The 19,420-nt window shown below is 40.9% G+C and overlaps 1 protein-coding gene across 8 annotated transcripts in view; it reads left to right on the forward strand.

The window, feature by feature from the left end:
- SUSD4 (sushi domain containing 4) overlaps nucleotides 1-6,084 on the forward strand; it is a 70,105-nt gene extending 64,021 nt beyond the window's left edge. For 7 of the 8 annotated variants that reach the window (XM_068185559.1, XM_068185551.1, XM_068185555.1 and 4 more), the window contains 4 exons: nucleotides 1,391-1,582; nucleotides 2,098-2,242; nucleotides 3,470-3,852; nucleotides 5,016-6,084. In XM_068185559.1, the coding sequence (XP_068041660.1) occupies nucleotides 1,391-1,582; nucleotides 2,098-2,242; nucleotides 3,470-3,852; nucleotides 5,016-5,044 (749 nt within the window). In that variant the 3' untranslated portion in view covers nucleotides 5,045-6,084. The remainder of the gene's footprint in view (nucleotides 1-1,390; nucleotides 1,583-2,097; nucleotides 2,243-3,469; nucleotides 3,853-5,015) is intronic. The other variant, XM_068185558.1, reaches the window with a different exon arrangement.
- The last annotated feature ends 13,336 nt before the right edge of the window (nucleotides 6,085-19,420 follow it).

A 19,420-nucleotide genomic window follows, 5' to 3' on the forward strand; every position in this document is an offset into this window, starting at 1 on the left:
TCTTTCTTGTGGGCCCAGAGACTTTGGAAAGTCTGCAGAGCATTGAAGATGTGAATTTTTATGTGAATTACTTACTCTGATTTCAAGTTATTATTAAGCCTTTCCAGTGAAAATTGCAAACAAAACCATGTCTCCAGAGAATGGGGAATAGACTGGTGCACATTGTAATCAGCCTCTCCTGAAGATTCATTTAATAGCTTGTGTATTTTTTTATGAAATGCATTATTCATGTAACAAGATTCACGGGGAGAAGCAGCTGAATTGTAATTTCTGGGAAGATTGTTCTTCCAAGAGATGTCATTTTCATTATTTAAATCAATGCGGCAGGTCTTGCCTGCATGGGAGAGGCATGAAGTGAAGGGAAGGGCCTGTAGATGGGGCACTGAGCCAGCCAGGAACTGCCTCTGAAGGGAAATAAAAGCAGCCATCCAGTAACTGAAGCCCTTTTGGGTCAGTATGCAGTCATTTGAAACATCATTACACTTTGTAGGGGATTTTTTGCCCTGTGCTAGAAGCACTTAAGAAAGCAGTAATCAACCAACACTTACACTATGGAAAAATTTCCTCTTGTAAAAATACTGCTTGTGAGCTGCTTTCCCCACTGCTGTTTTCCAGAGTGCTCCCTCATTTCTCCATGGAGTTCATCTGCCTGGGCTGTCATTCCAGGGCCTACAGGAAAGGTCCCACATGTTTATATTGCAATTCTCTCTTATCTACCTAAACCTAAGTAAACCATTCTACTTAATTAACACAGGCTCAGCCTCTGCTATATTTAAGACCTCGCTCCACCAGTGGTCCCACTGAGATCAGTCAGGTTGTTCAGAAATAACAAAACACAAATATCACCAGTAGACTTTAAGCTCAACTTAATAAAATTACAGTGATACAGACTGCTCATGCTTAAGCAACACTAGGTGCTTTGCATCTCTTGCAGCACTGCTGATAGCAAACATTTTTAAAAGGAATTTAATTAATGCATATAACCATTTAATTATGTTGATGAAACAAAAAATAGCATGTTACAGCTGAATTATAAATGTTTTATGAAGAGCATGATTCTCCTTATTTTGACTGCCCTGCTCCATCCCCATGAAGCCACCTGATGGGCATGTGTCCCCTTTTGTCTTCCTCTCACCCTCCTCTTCCCACAGTGGGTTGGAAGCTTCCCAGATCCCACCTCAGTGACCCCCTGGCATGTGCATCCCTCCACTGGTGTGGATGGCCACCTGGCCTGCCTGGGCAGTGGCCAGGTGCCACTGAGACATACCCAGAACCGCAGGGAGCCAAGACAAACCCTGAAGTGTGCCTGCTGCATTTTGACACTCCGAAGCAGCCCAGTGGTGGGTTGCTGGCATTAATATCTTTCTCCTTTTCCCTTTGTTTGCCCAAGTTTGTTCACTACCTCCAATGGTGAGTCATGGAGACTACATCTGCCACCCGCGGCCTTGCGAGCGCTACAACCATGGGACGGTGGTGGAGTTCTACTGCGACCCTGGTTACACCCTCACCAATGACTACAAGTACATCACCTGCCAGTATGGAGAGTGGTTCCCCTCCTACCAAGTGTACTGTGTCAAAACAGGTAAAGGACTGTCCTATCATAATAGCTCTGTCATCTTACAGCCCCTCATTTCGGAGCAAATTTGTAGTTTGGCAATGCCTGGTGAACTTCGTCTGTTTCATGGTTAAGTGATGAGCATTGATTTTAAGATGCTGCTATTTTCGATCTCCTTTTCGAGAGTCTCAGGTTTTGAAAAAGGCTAAATATAATGCATTCCCAAGATTCTGAATGGTTCTAAACCATTTTGATCATTACCTCTTCAAATGTATTTTTTAACATCTGGATATTTTATATGTATGCACGCTAAGGTCATGATTGCACGTATAAAAGACCAGTCAAGGGGAAAAAGCAAGATCCAGCCTCTGTGACAGCTTTATGTTAAGACTGCTTTTGGTACATGGCAAAGGGGTTATGTGTGTTTTTACAAGTTGCATATAAAAAATGTCTGGTCCTAACTGGCATTTCTGAGTAGTGTTGAATATAAAATAACAACAGGAATATACAAGCACAACTCTTGTATTATCTTTCTGTTACAGAACAAACCTGGCCAAATACACAGGAGACCCTCCTGACTACATGGAAAATAGTGGCATTTACTGCTACCAGTGTTTTATTAGTACTGCTACTGGTTATTTTAGCCAGGATATTCCAGACCAAATTTAAGACACATTTCCTTCCACGGTTTGTACTGGTTTCTTTCTTATTTTGAAGGTTGAGGGGCTTGATTCTGTTTTCACACTCAGCACTCCTTGCTGGAGAGATGGAGCAGCTCATGAGCCTTGCAGATACTTTGTTCTGCTCTGAGCAGAAGTCCCTGAACCTCTGTTGTGGAAGGGCACCCCCAAAAACCTGCAGTAGTCCTTCATGCAGCTAAGATAAAAGGCAAAGTTTGCCAGATTCACTCTGGGAGTAATTACCGCTCTTCTATTGAGAGCTGCTGCTTCTGACTGTAAAAATAGCAAAATAGCTGACAATATTTTTAAGTACTCGTTTTCAGGTGATGGGGGAATTAATTTTTTAACTACTGTAGACTTAGTAATGTAAGTTTTAAGAAAGAATTTTTTTTTTCTCTATGGACAAATTTATATTAAAGGTTTGCTTTACCTCCATTAGTGTTATTTTCATCACGATTCATAAACATCTCCTGCATCTTCCTTTATTTCCATAAAATATCATGGAGCTGGGAGCATTTGTCATTGATTGACATAGTGCTCTCCATGAGGAAGGCCTATAGCCTGGCCTTGTCTAGCTTACTAAAATGGATTTCAGTCCTCTCCTTTTCAGATGCTTTCACGTCTTAAAAGTACCTGGGACCAATTCCCTCCTGCCTGGACTATACTGTGTTTAATAGGCTACTAAGCAGAAACTTTAGGGTTTAATGGATCTTTCCAATTAATAGAAATGTTTTGCTTAAAAAAGAAACCAGCTTAATACTGCTTAAGGAAGCTTCCATCATTTGTAAGCAAGGCCTGAAGGAGGCCAAAAGTCTTGCCACCAAACCCTTGTCATCCAGCAGTAGTGATCTCAGCACCCACTTACTTGGGCTGTAAACACTTTTGTGCTCTAGCATACATTTTGCCAGGGGTTCAGAGACTTTTGCCTGGTGAACTACATCTGTGATCCACGACACCTACTGTGCACAGCACAGCAAATGGTGCTCCTTATCTCTTCCACATACCTGTTTAACTTCCCTTCTTGGAACTGTTTTTCCCATTACCGGTTTTGTTTTTTCTGATTGTAACAGATTCCACCTGTCAACCCAAGCATAGTTTGGCAAACATTTCTGTGATTGTTGATGAACCTGTAGCCTCATTTGGCATGACTGAAAAGTGCTGTGTTTACAGGAGTTCAGCAGTTGCTGCTGACATGCCCCTGCTCTCTGTGATAACTTTTCTGTGTTTGATGTAGAGGCAACCAGGAGGGCTCCATGGGCGACCCTGACTTCGTGGTGGTGGATGGTGTTCCTGTCATGCTGCCTTCCTATGATGAAGCTGTCAGCAGTGGCTTGAATGCCCTGGCACCTGGATACTCAGCTGCCACAGACCAGGGGCATATTTTGCAGTCAGAAGATCAGAATCCCCCTGCTTACCCTGGTCCCAGGATTCCAGACACACAGCCCAATGAATTTGAGACCTGTGACAGTAGGTCGGGTTCCTCTGAACTGCTCCAAAGTTTGTACCCATCCCTGACATGCCAAGAGGCAGCACTTCCCGTCTCAGATCGAACTGACGTGTCCCACAGCACTGACAGGGACGCTGCATCCACGAGTCCCCGGATCGATATCACAGATGGTGAGTCTTGCATAGGTGCAATAGGTGAGTCCATGGACGGGGGACATCATTTATTTGTACTGGCAGAGCAGGAATTCACCCAACTGATTTGCTCCTACTTTCTCCATGGTTTTGTCTACACCTTTAATTCGAAACTTTTTGTAAATCATAAAACTCCATGGTTATAGAATTTCATGTCTGTGATATGTCCTTGCTAGCTCTGGTGCATGTGATTTAAATGCCAGGCCAGAAGGCTCCTGTTCAGACCCCAGTTTCATCAACAGAGATGTCAGCAAACACCTGTGTACAGCAGCAAAGCCAACCCTCATCTTGCCTGTGCTAATCTGTTCATCTGCTTCTCAACTCCTACATTCACAGCTCTCTCACATACCCTGGCTTTCACAGCATATAACAGGATTTTCTCCTTGAAAGAGGAAATAAATCATATTTTCATACTGGGCCAAAATTAGCAAACTCATCATGTCTGTGCATCCAGCAAAATGTTCCTTCCATCTGAGGCATGTGAGCCTTAAGCCATGGACATGGAAGTCACAGCATAAGGAGAATGTGCCACTGGTCCATGTGCCAGGAGGGATCTTGTCATGTATTACTGCCTGCCTTTAAATAGAACATGAGCATGTACTGACATGATTTCATGGAGTTCTGGTTGGTGCTGCTCAGCATATTAAGGAAACTGGATGGCTTTCCTTGGAGACATTTAGAGGGAGAGGCTCATATCCCGCTCTCCATTGTCACTGAGCTGAAGCCCAGTGTCCTAAATTCAGTGTGGGTGAAGGTCTGGGTAGAGGAAGTCTTCTGCTTCAGTGGGGTTTGGATAGTTTTACTGTTATCACAAGGGGAACAGGAAAGCCAGGAGGAGAGGAAAAATTGTGGAGCTGCCAGTTAAAGTCCCTTCCACCTCTGAATGCTGCTTCAGTGATTAATGTAGTAGCAAGGATGTTTGTGTTTAGGTTTTTGTGGTCCTAACTTATTGGAGAAAATCTGTGTCATTTTAGTTATCTAATTTTCATAGAGGTATTAGAGTCTGAGTAGGTCTAGAATTGGTAATATCCCATGTCTTGTTCAGATTTTGGTTTTGGTTTTGTAGAACTGGTAACAATAATATTCTGCAAAAGCAAAAAAGGAAATTGCAATCAGCAATGCTATTTCTTTGTTTCTCCTAGAGATTCCTTTGATGGAAGAAGACCCTTAGCCTGCACTGAGTCGTATCCTCGTCACATTGCACTGTTGGGTGACATGAATCATGAGGATTCAGAGACAGAAAAGACTCTCTGTGGATTTGGGGAGGGTGTTTTCCTACTTATCAATCTTCCACACGATGATGTCACCATGTTGGGTGTATGTCTTAATCTACAGTGGGGATAACAGCATCAGCATTTGGAACAGCAGCAGTTTTATGAATGAATCCTGGGGATTTGATGAGAGCAGATGTAGAAAAAGAACTGTGGCTTTTTAGAAATGAAATGTATATCTGCATCGCAGAAAATCATATGGCTCTGTAAGAAATGCTATTGGATTTTGATACTAACTGCCTCACAAAAGCATGTCAAAATATGTAAATTTGCTTATAAAGACTACTTTAAATTATCTTTGGACCTCTAGTTTATGAAGAATCCTTTCAAGTTTAAAAATATCAGTACTGAAACACACACAAAAAAAGAGGAAAGATCCTCTTTGGCTTTCCTATGATAACCAGTAAGTTTTTGATTTAGTTGTTGGTGAATTTGCTTCAGACCATGTCTGCAGAAAATATAACGGAAATGGTGGTATTCAAATATACTTTGATGTACAGTAGCAAATATATATAAATATATATATATATATTTAAAAACTCTTAAAGAGAAAGAAAAGGAAAGACTCCCAGGTCACATAACGATCTGGAGATTTTTTTAAGGTAAGGCAGAATTTATATCATAGACAATATTCAAAGTAAAGTATCAATATTTGTATTTATGCACTTCTGTGACTACATTGCCTTTGATAAATCCTGCTGTAATATGAGAGATCTAGAAGATGTTGAAATTATGAAATACATGCTTAAGAAATGTTGAACTGCCATGTTTCAACCTTTCTTAAGCTCTTAAATATATCTATATATATATGAGAGTAATCTACAGTCATTGCCCAGAGCACTGCCTTGTCCCTGTACATTGTGGTAGTATTCTGAGCCATTATTGTAGAATACTTAAAAAAAAAAATAAAGCTGAGTTTCAGTTCTTTTGACTTATCTGACTGTTGTGTAATTGGCCTTTTTTTTTCCTTCCTCACTTCTTTCACCAGCTCCTACCTGAAGTTAGGAGGTAGCAGAACACCTATCCTGTGGCATTTTCAGCTTTACATCCATTATCCAGCTGGAAATTGAGAGAGTGGTTTTGGTTAAGCAGAGCACAGGGAATGGGTGCAGCAGGGGCACAGCTTCTGCAGGTGCAATGTGGGTCTCATTGAGGGTTTGCTCTGCAGGCTGGGCCAGAGCATTTTGCTAAAGCCTGTATGAGGGGTTCACTCCGTGGTGTTACAGCCTATTTGTTCTTTGTCAGGAAAATTCCTGGCTGTTTCATGTACTTACTGAAACCCAAGAAGATTTTCTTGTCTTATTTTTGGTATTGTGCAGATGAAACATCTTAAACTGGCAGTGTTTGAAGGAATAATTCACTGTGTTTTTATGGCAGAGATTGCCATCATGTGGGCTAATCCAACCCAAAGAGGAAAATATGACTTAGTTCTGATTTTATGTTCAAAGTAAATTAATAATATCTCTATTGCTGTAAATAGAGGATCACTACAAGCTGCTGTATAATTTTTTCATGATTGTTTAATGATTTATTTATATTGTGGTAGCATTTAGTGGCCCCACTCATGAGCCAGGCCAGTGGAATAATAGATGTGCAAGTATTCAAGCAATAATAGATGTGCAAGCATTCAAGAAAAGTGTTTATTAGCATCCTGTCAGCAACTGTACATGATAGCAAGAAGCAAAAACAGACCAAAAGCTGTTGTGAGCAGAAGTAATTCTGTCAATTATCCTAAAGTAAGATTGATGAAAACACCGCCATTGGTACTGAAAAATGAGACATATTCCATATTATCCTCCATCCTTGCTTAGACAATATTTGCATTTTTCTTCTCCTGAATGGTCTCAGTGGCAGCTGTATGCTCAGGTTTATCCCACAGATATATCTATCAGGCATTTGTAGTTTCTTGGCTACCCCTTCCTTTTTAGATCTTAGGCTTTCCAGAGGTGTTTGCACAACCAACTGAGGCTCAGAATTACCAGTCCATCAAACAAGACAGGAGTGCTGTAAAACCAACCCTGAAGTGAAGCATGCCCCGAGCCTCCAGTTAGTTATGTGATTTCAGTTCCATAATGCCATTGGAAAGTATTGGATTTACTTTAAATGCCTTATAAAATATTATGAAATCCATCTTTGCTGGTCTTTTAGTGGCTTGTGAAATTTCATCCCTTATTAAATATTTTTGCTTCCAATTAATAATTTCAGTTATGAAAGCTTCTTGAATAATATTTGGAGCTCTAAAGTTTTACAGATTTACACTGCTGTGTGTATTGTATTGCAGTCATTTTATTAAGGGAGCCAGACAGAGTAACTGAAGAAATGCAAATTTATGACTTATTAGACCATTTTTATTTAAAGAAGTGCAGAACTGCAAATACACCAGAAAACATGGATTTTGCTTGATAGCCTTTTGATAGGACTCTGCTAAATATAGTTTTTAAAGGGAAGAGGGTTTTACCATTTTTTGCTTGTGTTGGATAAAACTTCCTGAAAAGCTGTTTTGGGGGGGATTACTTGTGTGGTTGAGTTTGGGGGATTTGCATGCTTGAATATCTGGGGTGAAAGAGGATTTTTTCTGATACTATTTTCTTTCCACATAGGGCTTGTATTCTCATGAGAGGACTGCCTGCCTCTGGATCCACACCTGTGTCCCAACCCACAAGGTGGCACCCTGGGCTGGGGGCTGCCCCTGGGTGCCTTCAGCCTACCCAGCAACCTGGACACCCTGGAGAACTCCACAGCTCCCTGGCCTAAGACCTCAGGATGTTTTCAGGGCCTCAAGAGACAAGAGGGCTGCTATGCCCACGGCAGGATGTTCACTGTGTAAATGGGATCAGATGGGAGGATGAGCACATCTTATGCAGATCATAAGCTGTTTTTCCTTGAGCTAACTGGATGATAATTAAAACAGATTCAGGAAAACCCTCGTTGGTGAGGGGTTAGTGAAGATGGACAACGTATGTGCCTTCTGCAGAGAGAAAAAGGGTGTGTACTGAGAACTCCAGGAAAGAAAAACAGGAACTGGCTTCATCCTGCCAATATTTCTAAAAATTAGAAAAGAGGAGCAGAAGTAAGCAATGTGTCAGCCTTGAACACTGACTTACGAACAGGGACTTGACCTGCAGAATGCTGGGTGAAGGGTGGGGATCCAGGGTCTCACAGGAGGCCTGCAGGGAGTGAATCACAACCTGAGCATGAGTCAACAGAACCTGCCTGTTGTGAAAATGTTAAATGTCAACACAGGAGTGTTTACACAGAACTGTAACTTATAAAAGGCATGAAGCAATTGTTCAGCTGCACTCAGCTGCACTGCCTTACTTGTTCAGCACTAGTAAGACCTCAGCTAGAGCAGTGTGTCAAATGTTTAGCAAATTTTTTCTCTTCAAGGGAAATGTGGTACAGCTGGATGGCAGCCAAGCAGAGAGAATTGGAAAAACCTGTCCTGTCCTCCCAGGTCACAGATTATGTAGTGCTCAGTGTGAACAACAGAAGACCAAAGACAACACAGAAATTCATTTTGCTGTAAGAAATACATTTTGCAAAGAAGATTGAATTTATCTGTATAAGTAGGACAAGAATAATAGACTTAATTGAGGCTTGAGAGAATTAGGTTAGATATTAGGAAAAACATTCTAGTCACAGGAATGGTTACTAGGAGAGAGAGATGGTCTGAAGAAGCTGTAAAAACCTCTGAGGGATTTTTAAAGACTGTTTAAATAAGTAGAGGCCAGGAAAACACTGGGGGAGATGCACAATGTGAATTTTGGGGCCCCTTCTCATTCTGTCTCTGCATGATTCTCAGCTTGTGAGACGTAAACTTGGCTGATGCCCAGTTTTGCCCATAGACTAATTCCAAACTGATGGTACTGGGCACCTGGTGAGTGCTCAACAAAACCACAGCCAGAAATACTCTCGATTTCACCAACAGAAGCTTTCATGTAGCATGGGCTGAACTCAAATAAAATCCTGTGAATTAAACCCTGTTGCATTGAAGTGGCATTGATTTCAGAATTTTCTTCTGTGACAAATCCAAACTTGGGATTTTCTGGTCTTCATGTCTATCTTAGGCAGCTAAATGAACGCAGCCCTGCTAATACTCCCTGTGCATTAGGTGAAGTAAATCCTCTCTCGGCAATTATCTGAAGACACCTATTGAGCTCAATGAGAAACAGCAGCTCAGGCAACTGGAGCACAGAGCCCATTGTCATGCTTATGCAGACCTTGTTTCCCACACCCAAAGGCTGTTTGCTCCTTCCTGCTCTATGCTGTGGATGGTAGCACAGCTTAGCAGGTCAGCTGTCAGAGGGGACAGATGAGAGAAGCATATCTCAAGCTCCTGTTCTTGATCTCCTGTGGATGCCCAGGCATGACTTGGGAGAAGAAAGAATTACAAAGCAAGTAAACATCTGCCCCAAACCCAGGGGGATCTCGCATAGTCGAGGACACAACACAGTTCCCAAAGGAATTGTACTACACTGGAGGGGAAGCCCTGTGGCAGAGGGGAGATGGGCCCTGCTTTACCTATCACTCTACCAGGCCGAGGTGTGCAGCCAGGATAGACAGACAAATCCTTCTCTCCCCATATAATGTATATAACTTAATTCATGCATCCAGATTTCTCTCCTCACTACTATTACACAGTGGCCCACAGCCTGTTCTTCCAGCCCTACATTTTCCAGGACAGGAAGATAGGTTATTTAACAGCAACAGAAAGGGCTGAGATTGAATTATCTTCTGTCCAGGTGTCAGAGCAGACTTCTAATAATTCACAAAGACCCCATGAAGAGATTGGATGGATGAGGCTGACTGGGATTTGCACCTTTCCTCAGCCAGGCAAAGGGGCTGCCCTGTAGGGCAGGGGCAGCTGCTATGTGAGGACATTTTATAACCCAGGAAAATGGCATTCACCTGCTAAAATATGTTAAGCAGAAGCTGGGAGAAGGAAGAAAAGACATTTAAATTTTAATAAAGTCCAGGGGACGTGGATAAATCCCCCATGTTCTCCAGTAAGACCAGTGGGAGCTGTTTGTTTAATACAACTAGTTCAAAAGGAAGTCAAGAGGCAAGCCCAGAGTTCCAGGTTTTGGGGCTTCAGCAGCTCTTTTCATCACCTCTGCATTTCTGTCATCAGACTGGTTCTGTTTACAATAAGGGCCTTGGTTTTTGTTTGGATTCACTTTTTCCATTTTACTGTGTTTGCCTTCATTTCTCCTCTGCTTATCTTTCTATTCACTCAGTTGTTTTTTGGTAACTAATACTGTTCCAGTTTCATTCTGCCACCCCAGTCATGCTGGGAAGCAAAACAAGTTGCTTAATTGCAGTGCAGTACACAGCAGGACACTTTCCCTCCCGTATTAGAGGTTGTTCTTATTTGCCTTGCTCATTTAAGTTCTCAGCAGAGAGGACAAGAAGGGACATGGAGTTCCTCACTCTGCTGGCAAATGGCCCATGAAAATGGTTAGAGAGGGGCACTGAGGGGAGCCCACACTGCTTCATGAGTGCTGTGTCTATGCTTTGGTCCCAGGACTGTCAGCTCACCAGCTTTCATCGCTGATATTCACAGGTGCATGTGAATGCTCCTATGAAAACAGCAGTAGCCAAAGGTTTTAAGGTTCTGCTAATGTTTTAGGGTGTTGTTAAAGAAAGACCTCTAAAAAGACCCTCTCCTTTCTGAAACTGGTGAGCTCACATCTTCAGAAAATTGGCACTGATATGGTCCAGTTAGGGAGCACAGGGTGCACAGCAGGTCACTTCATCTGCCTGCTTCCTTGTGCTCCAGTATGAACTTCTTGTCCCCTGGATAACTGCTTGAACTAAAGAGTTGCTGAGCTGTCAGGTTCACATATTTTCTTTTTTTTTCTTTTTAACCTAATGAGACTGGATTTATTTTTAACGTTCCTTATTACTATCCACTTCTGACTTCCATCCATCTACTGCTGAGTACATGCTGCTCTTTCCAAAGCAAGTGTCTTCAGCACCTCTGTGAGCCCTGAAGCTGCACTGCCCTGCAGGGGATCACATTTGCCACCCTTGTCCCTTCTATTCCATGGCAGCACATGCTGCTCGCCTGCCTTGTTCAGTGCTCTCATGCTAATAACCGTGCAACCAGTTGTTACTTCTTTCATAACCATTACCAGAGCTGCCTGTTGTTAATAATTCAGGGTTAATTACTTACTAAAAAGTTTAGCAGAACGATTCACTTAGCCTGTTCATTGATGAAGACTATAAATGTCTGCAGTCTATCACTGATAGAGCCATTACTGGAGTTCGGTATAATTGGCTTTTACTGAAGTGCTGCAGCAAAAATGAGGGTTAGTCCAACTGTCTGCTTGTACACCTCCTGCTTGGTTTTCCATCAGATTTTGGGCAACCACTTGGGAAGAGAAGTGCCACAATAATTGAGCAGGTTTTCTTACATATCTATTCACATTGCAGGCGTGTGCAGTGTAGACAGAGCTACAGAAGTGCTGAAGCCTGGCATTAAAACAGACATCATGACTGCTGTAAAGTGTCCAGCTTCTCAATTAGGATGCTGGGCTGATCTATCACAAATACATCTTACTGGAGATAGGTATACCTACAACAAGGCTTAGAAGATAGTGTTCTCTTTGGTTTATGGAAAAAGTGGGAGGAAAAATTGCCAAGGAGAAACATTATTAAAGATAATGATGCCTCTTCAGTCAGGTTTCTCTGGTCTGGGAGGCTCCTGTTCCCTGAATTTCTGAATCTAGGAGCTGTTCTAGACAGAAGGCTCTGGATATACACACTGCTCTCAGTTTCCAGTGAAATGAATGAGAACTGGGACCCTTTTCAGCAACAAGCTCTTTCTGACTGTGTAGTCAGAGTCTCCATCTAATTCCTAGTAGCAGAAGACAGGCCATGTACTGCATTCCAAGGGAAGGTAGGGTTTATCATTACACTCCTTTAGAGCAAAACTGGACTCTGGAAAATCTACCCAGCCTTCTGATTTTACCTGCATTACAGCATTCACAGTGACTCGGGCTGACTGGGTGCATTGTGGTACTGTGGATTCATTTGAGTCTTCACAACACGTGAGGGCTGTGCAACAGATCATCAGCAGCCTTTGGCTGCCTTGGGCAAAGACAAGCTCGTGAAACTAAGACAGTTGCCTTCTTAGACACTTGTAAATCCAGAATAGCACTGCCTTCACCTTTGGACGCCTAAGTGTCCTAAATATGCCTACATATCTTCATATTAAATTATGGGCAAGAATGTGATTAATTATCCCCTGACCTTCAGTCTCTTCACTGAGGCAGTGTCACTAAACTGTATTTTATGTCACTAGGTGACAGCAGACATAAATCAAATATATGCCTCCTCTAGAATATATAAAAAGAGAGGAAATGAAATGAGAATTCAAAGAATGGGGTGAAATGAAAAGGCAGGAAAGGAAAAAGAATTAAATTTTTAAAAAATTCTTAGGAGAAGTTAAATTGTTGGAATGAACTGCAGTGCAGTGAAATGAACTGAAACTTACTGAAATGATACTCCTTGAAATCTTAAGATTTCATGAAAGGAAAGGAAATGAAATGAGAAATCAAGGCATGAAGTTAAATAAAAAGACAGGAAAGGAAATAGAATGAAGTGGAATTGAATATATAGAAAAAAGAAAATACTGAATTGAAGGCGAGATAATGGAATGGGATGAACTGAAGTGTAGTGAAATTAATTAAAACAAAATAATATTCGTTCAAATATTGAGATTTCATCTCATGAAAGGAAATGAAGAATTTTTATTTCATGAAAGAAAATGAAATAAGAAACCAAGGAATTAAGAAAAGACAGGAAAGGAAATAGAATGAAATTAAGTGAATTTTTAAAAAAATATTGTGAAATGAAGTAAAAAGAATGGAATAGAATGGAATGGAATGAACTGAATCTTGCTGAAATTATACTCATTGAAATCTCGAGATTTAATTTCATGAATGGAAATTAAATGAGAAATCAAGGAATTAAGTGAAATGAAAAGATAGAATAGGAAAAAGAATGAACTGTAATGAAATGCAAAAAAAGAGAAAATTGTGAAATTACATGAAAACAATGAAATGGAATGGAATGAAGTGCAGTGAAATTAACCAAACCTTACTGAAATTATACTCATTGAAATCTTGATATTTCATTTCCTTGCATGAAATGAAGAATTTTCATTTCACTAAAGGAAATGAAATGAGAAATCAACAAATGAAGGGCAATGGATAGAAAGGGAAGGAAATATAATTAAATGAAATTAAATTTAATTGATAAAATATAAAATTATGAAAGAAATTGAAAACAATTAAATGGAACGGAATTAAATGAAATTAAGTGCAGTGAAATTGTATTGGTTTAGCATTGCCTGGTTTTGGTAGCTGGTGGGACTACAGGAGTAGCTTCTGTGAGAACTTGCTTGAAGCTTCTTCCACATTTAGCAGACCCAGTTCCTGGTGACTCCAAAGATGGACATGGCACTGGTCAAGACTAGCCCAATTAGAAATGGTTGCAAATCCTCTTAGGTTTTTGCCTCAGCAGTATTCAGCACTGTCAGATCTTTGTATCAGGATGTCTGTCAGGCCTGGCTCTGTGAGGCAGTGAGTATTTTCAACTCCCATCAGCTCCAAAGTGAATACCATTGAAAACTAAACAAATAGTTTTTAAAAATAAATAAATAAATCAAGCTTAGGAGTAGCCTCATTGTTATGTTGTTCCCATGCATTAATTTTTCTCTTCAGATTAGTCATGCACTTGAACAGGAAGTTCACAATAGGGAAGCCAAATCTTATGTTCATAATTTGGACCCTGGAAAGAAATCCAGCCTGTAAAACAGAGAAATATTAGCCCATGATTACACTGGAACCTCAACACTTAGTGCAAAACGTGTTCATAAGTGCTTTTCCTAAGAAGCAACAGCCTCTGCCCTGCAATTACATATTTAAGATCTGTGGAAAAGATTTGTTTACTGAGTGAGAAAGGCACAAATCCCAGGCTGCTGGTCAGAAAGAGTCCTATGTAATCATCAGCATTACACCAATACAAAAGTTCAAAGACCTTTGACATTTGATGAGTATTTTTCTCTTTTACAGAGTGAAGAGAGTTTGAACCTTAAAAGGAAAGTGAACTGAAGCTTTGATTAGCAGAGCCACAGAAAAAGAAATGAAGATTTATTGTGGAGAACCATAAGTATATGCTGAAAGCTTACAGGGAAAATGCTGCCAAACAGGTTGTGATACATTTTCAATTCCAAATGTAGATGGACTCTCATGTGCAGGTGTCAAACACAACTGTTTCAATACAAGTTGAAGAAGGCAGGAAATGCAAGAAACCCTCAAAAGCACAAATTTGTGATAACTGGCAAATGTTCCACTTGAGCAACTGCTTTACCCCTTGGCATGGTCATAGAGAATTGGTTCTGCTCTCTTAAAAACAACAGCTGTTCACTGCTGAAGGCTATTTCAGCTCCATCAGTACTGGTGCACTGGCCACAAAAGACAGGAGCAAAGGTGACCAGGCACCAGATTCAAATCTACAAAGAAAACAATATCAGCAATGGGTGGGGTTACTGGAAATGGTAAGCATGATCTTTTCAGGCAAGTATGATTTGTGAGGTGATGGTTGCTTCACAGGCAGTGAGTCAGAGAAGTTTCTTCTTGGCATCTGCTGCATCTGTCTTTTCTTTAGGCAGTGACATTCCATGGCAGGAACAGGTGTAGATAAGAGCAGTGTTTTAGGGTTTGTGCTGATAGCACAAAATGAGCAGAAACTGCTGTCACTTCAAAACAGGCAGAAAAAATACGGGAAGAGGCCATTAAAAAAAGTGAAACACATTTCATGCCTGAAAGGTTGGACTTTCAGGTGTGGATGAAGCCAGAAGTGACATCCCTCTCCAAGCACTTTCTCCAGTTACTCCCGGCTGGCAGGTGCTGTCGGCGTAAGATCAGGAGTGCAAAGCACCACTTAGTGGAGTTTGGCTAAACCAAGCACTGGGTGAAGTGGAAGGAACTGCAGAACTATTGCTGCATTTTTCTATTCTGTATTCACCCCATCAGTGTGATTCCCTGCTATGGGGCAGGAGCTGGAGTGGACTGGCATCTCTCCAGAGAGGGTTATGGTGGCTACTGGAAGCACAGCCTCTGGCACAGCTCTCTGGTGGGTGGGTCCTGCTTGTCTGCACCACTCTGGGGCCCCTCCTGCCCTGGACATAGGAGCCAGAGGCAGCAGCAGCAAAGAGACTGTCACCCAGCTTGGGAGTTCATGTGGTCACCCAGCAGTCCTCCCTCTTGAACAGAAGATTACTTCCACCTGCTTCTTGGTAAAAGTGTGATCTAGTATTGAGACTTCAGGTTATCCTTTTAATGCCTGCAGGAATCTTTCCATGTGAAAAAAAGGACTTTTTCTCTAGGATGTCACATGCTCTGCTACTAAACCACTCTGGAGATCCTTAAAAGAATAACATTCTGGGAGTGTAAGAAGTGATGTGCTGGTTTTATGCTCTCCTCATCCGCTGTGTGTTTGAGTGGCACAACATGACGTGTCACAATTCATGTGTCATTTTTACACTTGGAGAAGTGGCCAGCATAGACCAAGCCAGCCATCCTGGCTGAGTATGCTGTTGTTAACTGACACATGTCTTGAGGGCCACAGGAGTCACAAGGATACAAGCCTGTTGTGGAGGTGCTGGCTTTTAAATCCCAGCTGCATGCACAGCCCTGGCATATTGTCAGCATGTACAGTTTTCAGTTTCATGGGACATTTCTTCTGGGGTTACCAGAGGACTCTGTTTTACCTTCATCTCCTCTTTCTGTTAACACAGCAAAAACTCATGTCTTGAGGCTCTCTCCTGTCCTTCTCAATCCCACGTGCACTGTGTGATTCCATGGCAGAACCTGAGCTTGCACAAGTGCTTCACATGTACTCTCACAACCCGATGCCAGACAACTGAATAACACAAAAGCTCTTACAGGTCATTTTGCTATAGCCCCAGCATTTGAAAGGTTTTTAGATTATAGTAAAACCAGATTTCAGCTCCAGTCAGCCTTTTTTTTTTTCAGGATGCAGAGAACAGCTGGCTGGTGTATGTTGCCCGAACAAAGGTCTCCTTCTACTCCAAGTGGCCTCGAGGGGCAGCTGCTGCTGCTGCTGTTGCTGCTGCTGCTGCTGCTGCTGCTGCTGTGTCTGGCTGGCCTGACAGCAGGATCCAAAAGAGGGATTTATCCTGCACACCTGTGGAGGTCAGACAATCCAGGGCTGTATTTTATCCATAATAAAATGTGGGAGTATATTTTTCTCCTACAACCTACCCAGATCGGGGAGACAAGCAGAGCAAGATGAACCAGTTCCTCCATCACTATCCTTTTGCATATTTTTACCTTGGGTTCAAGAATCTAAAGCAGGGTAAACACACTCTGAGGGTTTGTTTTTTTTTTTTTTACAAGATCTGACCATGTTAATTTCAACAGAGAAACTTCGGTTTCAGTGTGTGCTAAAATGAAGGTATCATCATTTTCAAGCTAAAATGTAATATATTGAATTATCCTTATGTTGAGACAGATAGAGCACTTTATTCAATTGATTAAGCTTTGCTCAGTTAGCCTTTACTGAGCTTGCTTTTCTCTTCTTTGCTCAAATTAACACAGTCATATTTGTAAGTCAGTGGTAGCCAAGGCTCTAAAGGCAGATAAATGCAAAAACCTGCCTCTCCAAAGCATTTAGTCTCACTAAGCAAAAAAGCTCACAGAAGGAGATTGAGATCAAAATCAATGCTACCTAGCCCAGGAAAAAATAATTTGCAGGAGTTCATTTTGAATTCTTCTATATACGTAAAGAGAGTATAATTAAGTTTGTACATATAGAATTTTATCTTTTCTTATTCTCTCCACTATGTGGACAAACTGTTGAGTTCACTGCTTTGATAAAAATCTTTCTAGAAGAATTTAATTATTCCCAAAATACTCTAAAATACTGTTTTTTCCCCCTGTCCTTTTTTTTTTTTAAGTAAGAGGTTTATTAAAGAGATCATAGATTTTTCCAATGTTAGTTGTGAAATTCATATGGGAAAAAATCAAATCATGCTTGGCATTTATTATGATAATTTTAACTGGGACTCATAAGGTAAAGGAACTTAATGTCATTACCTATGCAAGATCTGAGAATGTGCATCTCCAGAAATAATGACCTTATTAAAGCGTTGATCTTGTGTGGGTGGAAGTCTGGTGTAGAAGGAGCCTGGGGGTAATGCCCATGTATTTCACCTGCCTATTGTACATTATAGGTGAGCTCAGAGGTACAATAAGATATACATTTGTAATTGTCCTACATGAAAGAAATGGGTAATTTAATGCATTAATAACTGGAGTGCAATTACAGGCCTTAATTTAGAAGGTATTAGTCACTCACCATAGATAACCTTCTGTGGCTATTAGAATTTCATAGGCTGAGTACATTACAACTGGCAAATGTCATTTGCACAACCAGCTCACACAAGGGGCTGGTTTTGGCTGGAAGCACATTTTTTTTCTGTATTAAATCCACTCCATTAAATACAAGAGAGAGCACCTTTTTGGGTCTTATTTCAATAAAGACTATATCCTGGCTGCATTTTAAGGGGGCTTATAAAGATTGCATGCTATTCATGTATTTTATTAACATGTTTAAAATGGGGTGGGATACACTGGAAATGTTATGAGCACATCAGTAGAAGACATCATAGCTGGTGATGAACCCTGGCAATAAACTGCCTATGAACCTGTTGCAGTCTTTATCAAAATGTGAGACAAATAGCTATAAAACCTGTTACAGCATTTACTGATCTTTTATAAATGAACTTTCATATATGGTATTTTCTTGAAATTAGTAACACGCTTAAAATTATGTCTCTCAGTGCTTAATTTCCAGAAGCTACATAAATCTAGGAGACAGTAAAATCCTGTAAGCAATTGTTCCTAATTTTTGGCTTTTTCCCATGCATATTGGAGAGGATCTCTTTACCCCCTCCATCCTAATCCCTTTTGGTGCCTGCTAGGTGTCTAGTTCACTGTGTGTATGTGACTTGCATAAGACAAAGGAGGAGCAAGAAACATGTCTGTGCTTAACAGAGATACCTTGGCAGGAAGACAGCTTTTGTTTTTGCTTCCATAATTTCTTTCAAGTGACAGAACAGCATGAGAGGGCTGTGTAGGTGGACCTTTTGTCATCAAAATATAACATGCAGGACATGCTCATCTGCATAATTTGGAATTGCATTTCTTCCTGTGTGCTAGAAGGCACTGAAAGGTATCAGCACACAGCTACAGAGAATACAGCTGCATTAACAAAAAACTTTGCTGTTTCTTTTCTCTCTGAGAGAGAGAACAACCACAGTAGTTGAATATTTTGGCATCTTTATTATAGCGTCCTGTGATTTATGGACATAAAGCCTGGAGGTTTTTAATAACTGGATCAAAAGGATTTAATCCAGAAGCAAGTCTTCACTCATAATAATGGTGTGCAAGCCTTTTTCAGTGACAAATCAGCCAATGCACCAACCCCAGAAAAGTTCCAGGTTGTATTTTCAACCATAAGTTAGTAAGAACTTCTGCAAAGAAACACTTGTGTAAATTCATGACCATTTGTTAGCAGCAGGTGACTGTACAACAAGCAGCAGTGAATACATTGCTTCCATGCTGAAATGTACATTATGTATTAAACAAAAAGGTTCTCAAAAACTAGGCCATGAAAGGATAACAGTCCTGCTTACCTGCTGCTTCAGCCACTTCTGAAGTTTTTACAAACTGAAACTGGCTTAGCTTGTACCTGAACTATCACAGCATTTCAGATCTTGTTTTAGTAATGTCAGTATAAAATATCTCAGCCTTTTAGATATATGTGCAAACAATTGGAGGCCCAAGCTGACAGGATCTACAAAACCTGAGGTGCTTCCCACCGGCAACAACAGGATTATAAGTGAAGTATCTACATCAGACAGATGTTTGTGGCCTGTGAACTGGGGGCAAGCATGGTTAAATCATGATTGTGCTTCGTACTGTCACCACATAAAAAGAGGTGCTGTGGTGGTAGACTCGGTAGAAAAGAGATTTACTACAGGCTTACTGTCTTTTCCTATTATTTACAGCTAAGGGTAATCCTGAAAATATTCAGAACTTAAAGTATCCAGTATCCTCTATTCAATTATAAAAGGGAGAAGTAGGACCAAAAAGAAAATAAGTCATATTTTTGAGCATAAGTATCACAACCGTTTCCTCACACCATAAATTTGCACAAAACAATTTGCTTCCAGATATTTC

Source organism: Anomalospiza imberbis, chromosome 3 (assembly GCF_031753505.1).
Source record: "Anomalospiza imberbis isolate Cuckoo-Finch-1a 21T00152 chromosome 3, ASM3175350v1, whole genome shotgun sequence".
Lineage (NCBI taxonomy): Eukaryota > Metazoa > Chordata > Aves > Passeriformes > Viduidae > Anomalospiza > Anomalospiza imberbis.